This window comes from Aplysia californica, unplaced genomic scaffold (genome assembly GCF_000002075.1).
Source record: "Aplysia californica isolate F4 #8 unplaced genomic scaffold, AplCal3.0 scaffold01130, whole genome shotgun sequence".
Lineage (NCBI taxonomy): Eukaryota > Metazoa > Mollusca > Gastropoda > Aplysiida > Aplysiidae > Aplysia > Aplysia californica.
In genome coordinates this window covers 149226-159336 of record NW_004798400.1, presented here as the reverse complement: position 1 = coordinate 159336, position 10111 = coordinate 149226, and the positions used below count along the sequence as shown (strand labels likewise).

Genomic DNA, 10111 nt, shown 5'->3' with positions numbered 1-10111 from the left:
GTGCAACACTTGTGCAAAACTTCGTCCTATCCAGAAGGAACCTCTGCTCCCTTCCTCGTTACCAGACCGACCTTGGTCTCGATTGGCCATGGATCTATCCCAACCTGTACTCACAATGTAATGCACACGCACAGGTTTATGACCTGTCACCATGACGAGCCCGACAAGAGGCTGGTATGACTCTTTTTTTTTCAGCAAGTCCTGCAAGTGACAGCACAGGACAAATATTTATTTTCATTCCTTTTACCCTGTACGTAGATACTGAGACTAGGTGCCAGGTTACCGTGTACGTAGATACTGAGACTAGGTGCCCAGTTACTGTGTACGTAGACACTCCGTATTTTTAAATTTACTGTTTTCAAACATCAACAACTCAATAACTAGATCTATTGATTTGTGGCAAAAATGAAGACCGTATTGGTGTTTAGCATTCAAAATACCAATAGAAAAGAAGTAGATCTATGTAAAACGTGAACATGAGACGGGTGCATAAGTAAAAAAAACAAACGATGATTGATATGCCTACTACTAGATCTAGATCTATATTCTAGACTAGATCTCGAGAGATTCTAGATCTACGCCTACGCACTTCAGACTGTACCGGTAAGATTGAAGAATACCGGACCAGCGGATTGGGATTTTAAAGGCCTACTTTTGGCTATGTCTCAACCTTAGGAATTCATGATTTTCCCCAGTTTTTAATGTCTCTCTCAATTAAGAATCTCGGACCGGTAGGTGTAGCCTATTCATTATGTTAAAATAATAAAAGTTTGTCAGGGGATGAACCCCCCCTCCCCCTCGGCCTCGGCCTCCCATTCATTCTCGCGCAGTAATACGACGAGTGGTCCGGTATTCTTCTATCTTCCCGACTCTACCCTATTGGACCCATCTCGCAAAAAAGGCATAAATTTGTGATTTTCTGAAGTTTTTTGGTTTGATGTAAACGAATTTGACCATTAAAATCACTGCAAATCAACCTAATTCTGAAAAAAATAACCCCTGTACTTTACTCTGAGACTGTAGTCTACATAGACTTGTTGGGGTTCTCTGGAAATTACGGGGCTCTTTGAAATTGCTCAGGACAAAAGTGGCCATGTAGGCTAGATTCTAAGTGAACCCTACCATATTAGCCAGTAGGCCTAATATTTTTCTGCCTTTTTTGTATTTAAAATTTATTTTGGCCGGATTGAACTTTGGTGGACCCACCGTGTTTACAACACATGTGTATTAATACGCACTAGCCGTAACAGTGGGGGGTTCCAGGGGGCCCCTGGCAAAAATAATAATAAAAAAAAACCTCACACAATCTTCACATTTACCTGGCAAATTATCAGTTTCAAAATGGCTGCCAATGGAACGGGAAGGCAATTTATTCCAGCATGACTTCCGTTCCGACTACTGACCCTTCTTCCTAAATATTTCCAGCATTTACAAACATTTGTCCGATTATAATGATAATCATAACAGTCGAGACGTGAGCTTTAATATCCAGTTACTAGATCGATCTAAATTGGCCCTCCCTGCATCATTAGTATGAACAGAACGACTAAGTTGAGTTGAACTTGCCAGGAGCAAAGTTTATTATGTCGACCAATGAGACTGCGTGTAGCGATCATGCACTCTCGGCTTTCTAGAGGGGTTGAGAAGAGGCTACAGCTGTAGCTTTGTGCGATGTGATAAAAAAAAAAAAATTATTACAGAAAAACTATAACACACAACAAAATCAAACTAAACATGTGGAAAGACAAATGGTGGTGGAAGTAATGATGATGCTGTGGTGGTTGTGGAAAGACCCTGAGTTGTCGGTTACCGTGTACTTAGACACTGCCAGTGGGTGTGGAATAATGTACATTACATAACACTTCTGTTATACTGTTAGGTAACGTATCGGGATTTAGACAGTACCTTTCTTCTACTCAGTAGTCACTTTTCGGTTACAGTGTACTAGAGGACAAAAAATAAAACAAAGCCTTTTCAGACGTGCGTTTTTTCATTCTCTCTATATCTGGTTGTATCCATAAACCGAACAATATTACATGGTGGCAGCAGTAGAAAACGGTATTTAAGTGTCATTTCTTTACTTTTTGAATCATGGCTGAACACGACACGAACGAATGTTAATGTTCATCAGGCCTGTGAATCAACAGTTATCGCCGCGTGTCTCTACCCCTGCCAAAGCCCTTTGATGGGAAGGCAGAATCGTGGCCTTGTTGGAGACTACGTTTCAACAGGTTTCGTTCATGCACGGGTCTACAGAACAAGTCACCGTGAGATCATGTCAGTACTCTACTGCACACTATGGGGGAGGTAGCCGACGACATCCTCACGACTTTGGCAGTTGAGGAAAGCACCGCTACATACACAGAAGTGATAGAGGCGTTTGACACTCACTTTGATGCATGCAAGAATATCATTTTCGCTCGTGCAGAATTTAAAAAATGCACTCAGTTACCAAGAGAGAGTGTCGATATATTCATCCAAGACTTGCACAGGCTCGCAGATGACTGTGGCTATGGAGCCCTCAAAGATGAGCTCATAAGAGACAGAATAGTTGTTGGAGTAAGGGATGTTGACCTATCCAAACAGCTCCAATTGAAGCTCAAACTCACCCTCAGTGAGGCTAAGCTGACAAGCTGAAGCTCGTAATGAAAGCCAGACACTCGTACGACCTCGAGTTGAGCTAGTCACAACAAAACTACACAACATGCGTAGTGCGTCGAGTGCTTCAAGGCCTCCGCACAAACCACACACTCCACACACAGGTTCCAAGAGACCTTGTAGATACTGTGGTTGCCTCCCACGCCACAAACGAGACGCCTGCCCTGCCAAGTCTGCAGTCTGTGGTTCCTGTGGCAAGAGAGGCCACTATAAAGCAGTTTGCCGTAGTCACCCTAAAGTTCAGGAAGTAGCAATCAACTCCTACCACGTAGCTGAGGCCCCAGACTTTTTAGGTTCCATCACCGTGAACAAAGTCGAAAGCCCAGATGAGTGGTCTGCTATCATCAAGTTGAATTCTCGTGCTCCGACAAATCTGCCATCAGATGCTGAATCACTCTTCGTTGGCGAAGTGGCAGACTTCGCACAACAGGCTATTGACAGCCTCCCTGCTTCACCACAGAGAATTCAAAATATCATCTCACAGCAGAAGACCGACCCAGAAACGTTGGATGTCCGGAAATACTGTACCAGAGACTGGCCAGCATACATGCCTGAAAATCCACTTCTGAAACAGTATTGAACTAATTGTCATCATTTCAGCTTTGTGGATGATATCCTTTTGTTTGACGACCGACTTGTCATTCCACGGGATTTGAGAATGGACATTCTGAATCGACTCCACAAAAGCCATCTTGGCATCACGAAGTGCCGAGCTCTAGCTCAAACTTGAGTCTGGTGGCCCAACATCACCCGTCAGATCGAGGACATGGTGAAGAAGTGCAACACTTGTGCAAAACTTCGTCCTATCCAGAAGGAACCTCTGCTCCCTTCCTCGTTACCAGACCGACCTTGGTCTCGATTGGCCATGGATCTGTTTGACCTGAAAGGTCAGACCTACATTGTCATGGTCGACTATTACTCTCATTGGGTAGAGCTACGCTTACTCGAAAAGCTCAACAGCGTATTCGTTATCAATAAACTCTAGTCCATCTTTGCCACTCATGGCATCCCAGAGACAGTCATGTCCGACAATGGCCCTCAGTTTTCAAGCTCCAGTTTCCAAACTTTTGCGAAAGAGTTTGGTTTCATTCACATCACCAGCTCTCCGAGATATCCTCAGAGCAATGGTGAGGCAGAAAGAGCAGTGCAAACAGTGAAGCTTCTCCTCAAGAAAGCCAACGATCCGTACACTGCCCTCCTGCTACACAGGGCTACTCCCTTACAAAACGGGTATGCCCCAAGTGACCACTGGAAAAGGGAGCACCGTCCGCCGCAACAGAAGTCATCTCGTGGCTACCCCAGAGCCCACTACATGTACAGCACAAGAGCCCGGAGACAACACACTGTTTTCGACACGGCGACCTGACACCCCAAGCCCTGCTCGGGAGTAAGCGCAAACGCCGGCGGCCCCAGCGCAGACATCACTATATTTAGCTCTTTGCTCTAATTTCAAATCTAAGTCTCAAGAACTCTTTAATTAAGTGTTGTAAACAAGTGAAACTTATAGAGATCTATTAAAATAGATGATTATGCACTGGGACAATAACTTTGGGGGGGAGATGTAGAATAATGTACATTACATAACACTTCTGTTATACTGTTAGGTAACGTATCAGGATTTAGAAAGTATCTTTCTTCTACTCAGTAGTCACTTTTCGGTTACAGTGTACTAGAGGACAAAAAGTAAAACAAAGCCTTTTCAGACGTGTGTTTTTTCACTCTCTATTTCTGTTTGTACCTACAAACCGAACTATATTAGTGGGTAGATCTAATGAGAGTGCAGTCTTTTGACTTTTGACGCAATTACACTGTCATAGTTGGCAATTCTAGTTCTAATTCTGGTTTTACGTAAATCCCCCGTCGACAGTTATATTATGTAACCTCCTTACACTCACATACCTCACTTAGAAACTGAGTCCAAATAAATAAAACATTTTTTTCGGACCCGAGTCCGAATAGATCGAACCCATATTCTGACTCGAGTCCGAATAGAGATAAAAATTATATTTGGACTCGAGTCCGAATAGAGCTGGCCATTTTAGGGACCTGAACATGATTTTGTCATTAAAAAAGCATCACAAATGGTTAGTTTAGATGTTACTACGGCACATCATTTCAGGGAGGGGGGGGGGGGGAGAGACCCCCCCCCTGCCCCTGCTAAACCCGCCCCTACTACAAAGCTAGAAGGCTACGCAATTGCTCGTCAGGGTGTGACCCCCTGAAACCCCCCTAATGACTACAAAAGCATGCCAAGTTTCACACAGTTTGGTTGCTGAGTATCTACTACTTTGAATAGGTCATTGAACAGTATCTCTGTTATTTGTATTGTCAAGTAGTATGTTTAAAAAGTCATATTTGTATTTTGTCAGAGATTCCAGTCCAGTTCAGCTGGTGGCAGCCATGTCGAAGCAGAAATGCCTACACAGTTTGAAGTGTCATATGAGGACTTCAAGCACGTTGAGCCTCTGCTCCCGTCATCTGTTGTACCCCCAGTACCAGAGCATGAGATGTACCCAACATCCTCTGGATGGTTCCCTCCTAATGGTGAGAATCTATTGCAGATTTGGATGCTGATTTAGACAGTTGCTAGGTGGAGAGACTGAATTTTCAAAGTTGCAATATGATTTTTTCATCCGTTCCATGTGAAAGACATGTGACTCGTAAAATTACATGGATAACCCGTAAAAACAATTTATCCATCATTGCTCAATTTTTTTTCCAGTAATAATTTTTTCTTCTCATCTTTATCTTCTTTTTTTTTTCACGAATATCTTAGTCTCTGAATGTTGACAAGACATAACTAGAGATGCATGGGTAATAACTATAATGCATTTTTAAAGCAGAGCTCTGTGCGCTTTACATCTACAGTATAACATGGATAGGTCGAACACAGAAGACTCGATATTACGCATCTGTCAAACTGTGTCTGCGGTCCCGGTTTTTTTTTCTTCTTTATCCTTGTACAACTCTTTAATTTTTCTTCTGTGTGTGTGTTCAGATGAGCTGAGAAGCCAGCAGAAGTACACAGTGCTACGTACCAAGAACCACATGCTGCCTGTGTATGCCAAGGTCCAGCACAGGGAACGCAGGACGCAACATCTGGTCACCATCAAGAGAATCGAGGGAGATATATGGGTAGGTTTGTCCGTGCAGTCAGAGATTTCTTTCCCCTGATTTGTTTTGATCCTTGACCTTGTAGTTTTTATCAAGCTGTTATGTTTCATTTTAAAAATCAAGCTGGTGCTTTGATGTATTCTTGTGGGAAGACTTAATACCGGTATCAAAAAGTTCGCCTAGGATAGGGAAAAGTGGAAAGTGATTTCATAGCATATACCCTGATGCACGGTGAGAAAGACAATGATGATGATGATGTTTCACTTTTAAAATCAAGCTGGTGCTTTGGTGTTTTCTGGTCTTCCTACTCTTTTTTTAGGGTCTACACGCAAAATATTTTTTTAATGGCTAAAGCTGTGAAAGAGGAAGTAGTTTATATACTTATTTAACATCTGAGTCGAAACAAATCTACTCAGACTCAGATTCACCAGACATTGCATTAGCAGTAATATTTCATGCATTCCGTGATTTGACCGGAAGCTGGGACCGTCCTCTGGGGGACTGGGTGAGTTTCTTTGCAAGCTCCCATCCTCCACTCGAGGTTATAGAGGTTTTTTTAAAGTCAGAGTACTGCACTGTGGCTGCCAGCTATAAGATGTTTCTATTGTCTGTACCCCGATATTGCATATTATATACTGCTGGTGTTACCTTTTCTTAATAAGTTTGTGAATGCACTGTCCCTGCCATTGAACACAAATTTCTCCACAAGGTCAGGAAAAGTTGGGGGGTTTTTTGTGGGGGGTTTTTCTTACCTTGTCTGCTTTGTGGCAAAATGTGGCTGGGACCTTTCAGTCTTGTCAAGACAACAAGATGTGGTCAAAGAATATTTTTGGGTGGTTGGCGGGTGCTCTGGTGTGGTTTGCTTCCTCTTTCTTATCAAACATCTATCGTTTTTATCTCCCCATCTACTTTTTTTGTGTTTGTTACTCTTTTGTAACACTTCTAATCTTCGGCACTTATATGACCTCATTGTGTTTCAAGTGCCGTAAAACTGTTACTAAAACATCGAGAGTACAGTAGGTGCCGCATTCAACGAGGTCACATTCAACAAGAAGTCGGCTCTAATAAGGCAATCCTAAACCCCCGATTCTTTCCTCTATATCTCTTTGTAAATGTACGTCGGCTCCCACGAGGTTGCAAACAGACAGAAGTCACTTTCAACGAGGTTGCGATAACCAAATAAAAGCTATTAGCGGCCCCAAAAGCGAAAATTTTTTCTCCTTTCTCTCCATCTCACGCAAAGCACAAGTCCCATTATCGATTCCTAACACATTGTATTGCTAGATCTAGTGTGCCTCCTGATATGGGCCCCAAAGCCAACAGGATGGGCGAGGGTTAGCCTATGGTAGGGATGAGAGGGGGTGGGTGGGAACGCGATGCGGGCTGTGTGAAACTGGATGAACTCTGGATGGGTAGGTCTAGATTGAAACCTTTTTTTTCAAATTTCTTTTCTTCCCCTGATCAGAAAATCCAAGCTCCTGCCTTTACTTTATGTAGATCTAGGCCTAGATGTGAGAGGGTATGTTTCCGCACTAGAAGTGTTCCGGAAAAAAAATAATTTTAATGCCGAAATGACAGTCAGAACACAGCTCAAACATGCGCACACTGATGCTGTTTGAGATTTTCGTCATCAGGGGGAACAACTGTTTTAATTAATGGTATTGGTACATCGTGTAATATAATATTATAACTTGTCTCCTTTCTTTACTTTAGCCTTAGTCACGTTCAACGAGAGGTCGGATCCAAGGAGGACAACAAGCCGGGCCCGGCAACCTCGTTGAATGCGACACCCACTGTATTTGATTCTCTCAGCATGCAGCTAATAGCATCATTTTGTCAATTCCTCCACTGGTCAAGTTTTTTTTTTAAAAGAAAGACTATTCTTTTTCTCAGACAGCATGAGGTACCATCTCTTCGTGTGTTTTAATGTTATGTAGTCTTGGATGACGGTTGGGGCACCAAGGATGATCGGGCAACCACTTTTCTCCGTCCCTCTGTTTTCAGGCCTTCAAAGGGCTTCACCCAACTTTAAACCTGTCTATACCCCCCAGGGCAGTTCTACTGACTGAAGTGTGTTTAGGCCATTCCCAAAGGGGGGATATTAACATGTTCTTTTGCACAGTAGAATTGCAAATGGGCTGATTCACTAATGTTATGCTCATAACTGTGCCTGAACTGCAACAGGGAACTGCTGCTTTTTCTTTCCTAATCCTTACTATCATCATTTTCCTCTACTTCTTTTGTATGTTTGTCACACTCTTGTGACCCGCTATATCCGGGGTGCCTTGATAGTCGAAGCAGACTTTGTGCTGTTGAAGCTAGAGAGGTGAGCAGAGTAAGCCTGATTCCCTGTATGGATTTCTCTATTGACATCCACCCCTTGGGGCTCATATGACCTTATGCAGTTGTGAGCGCTGTAAAAACTCTACTAAAACTACTTTTTTTTTTAAACCTGTCTATTCCGTGATGTTGTCTTACCCATCTCTTTTTCTGTCTGCCTTTCCATCTTCCGCTTTGTACAATTTTCTTTTTTCCCTGAACTTAGTCAAATGACTGTTATTTTGTCAATGTGCTTGTCTTTAATCATAATGTTCTATACTCTCCATCAGTCTTGACATGAACTGTTGTTAATTATATCCTTACAGGCACTCGAGGCAGAGTTGAGGGACTTCTTGGAAAAGGAAACAGGTGGAGAAATAATTCGAACCCAAGTGCATGAGGTGGCAAGGCTAATCCGTGTCAGAGGGCTCTATGCCCCTCTTATCGCTGACTTTTTACTGAAGAGAGGCATGTGATGATGCTTAGTTTTTTTATGATGTGTAGGAAGTGTTATTGATGGTCTGTAACTATTTGTGAGAAGTACAGTCAGGCATGGAGAACCCAAACATGAACATGTCAAGGATTGACAAATGTGTTCCACACAGTAATAATTCAGGTTAAAGAAATATCCGTTGGGGAATGGCGAATTCAACGAGCTATCTATTATTTCTTGTTTTCCGTGTTCGTGTTATCTGTTGCCGACTGTACTTTATTTAGTATTGTGCATTAAAACTTGTGTTCTTGAATGGGACGTACATGACCTGTGTATCTGGGAGAGAATGTGTTGAGAGTTGTTCTAGATCCTGTTAGTTAAAGTCAAAAGTTTGACTGTGTGATGAAGTATAATTTGCTTGTTTCGGGGGTATGAACTTGCTTTTCTAAGGTGATAACTGATTAAACATTTTTTTTTTCCAATGAGGTTTTTTCTTCTCTTTTTTTTAAAAGCTGCAGTCAGAGTGTTTCCACTGTGTCAAAAGTGGGTTCATCTTTGTGGTTTTTGGACCTCATTGATTCTGTTCAATGTGATAGTGAAGTCACGACGAGTAGTTGGAATATATTATGTATTTGGACATTGATTTATCTAGAACCATTTCTTTTGCTTTTGCTTCCTCTTCTGTATCTAGCTCAGGCCAGATTGGCCTTGACAGGCACAGTGGAGGCAGCATGCCTCTTAAATGGTCCAAATTGGGTTGATGAGGACAAAAACTTTAGATTTCAATCAGATCATCACCCCTCACCTTTCTTCACACTGTTGAGGATTAAGTTTAATAATAATTACAATAACAATAGATAGCATTTGTATAGCACAAATTCCTGCTCAACAGCAAGCTCTGTGCGCTTTACCCCAGTAGGCGGGATATCATTCTGAAACAATCTCAACTTCCTGGGAAGCATACAGTGCATGTTGCCATTTTTATAGGCACTAATACACTAATGTACTGACAAGATCTTTCACTGTCTATGGTTGAGTACCCACTCTCACCTGGGTGAAGTGAGAAAAATTCGGGTTACATGTTTTTCCCAAGCACACAACATCATGCTTGAGGCTCAAATCCGCAACCTCACCACTACGAGTTTAGTAACGTAACCACTTGACCACTGACGCCATGGTAGTGGGAAGGGGATCCTCTTGCAGCTGTTTCTAAGTGGGTTCAGTTTTCTCTCTGTTTTGTCAGAGCCTTCTCTATAGAGTTGTTCACCATGGGTCACCCTACAAGGAGTCAAACTCCTGTCAACATAACTTACAAGTTTTCATGGTTTTTGTTTTTTAAGGGTTGGGGGATGAGAAGACAAGCAAAACACAGAGAAGTGAAAAGACTTTTTTTGCTGCCGTCTAATTTTAGAAGAAGATGGTGGCTTTTCGTGCTGTGTAATTGTTTTGAGAAAATTTCTTGTCACAATGTTCCTTGGAAATAATTATAGTTAGAGCTGCAGTCATGCGCCTCTCATACGGCCCTACCAACCAATCGGAAAAGGTGGCCTGCTCAATCTGGCAACATCTGCACACCCTCTGTCAACG

The 10111-nt window shown here is 42.4% G+C and overlaps 1 protein-coding gene across 2 annotated transcripts in view; it reads left to right on the top strand.

The window, feature by feature from the left end:
* The window catches only part of LOC101848482 (39S ribosomal protein L49, mitochondrial), an 11060-nt gene extending 2054 nt beyond the window's left edge, over nucleotides 1-9006 (top strand). For both annotated transcript variants that reach the window (XM_005111815.3, XM_005111814.3), the window contains exons 2-4: nucleotides 5028-5202; nucleotides 5657-5793; nucleotides 8418-9006. In XM_005111815.3, coding sequence (XP_005111872.1) covers nucleotides 5028-5202; nucleotides 5657-5793; nucleotides 8418-8567 — 462 coding nt within the window. In that variant the 3' untranslated portion in view covers nucleotides 8568-9006. The remainder of the gene's footprint in view (nucleotides 1-5027; nucleotides 5203-5656; nucleotides 5794-8417) is intronic.
* Nucleotides 9007-10111: the final 1105 nt, after the last annotated feature.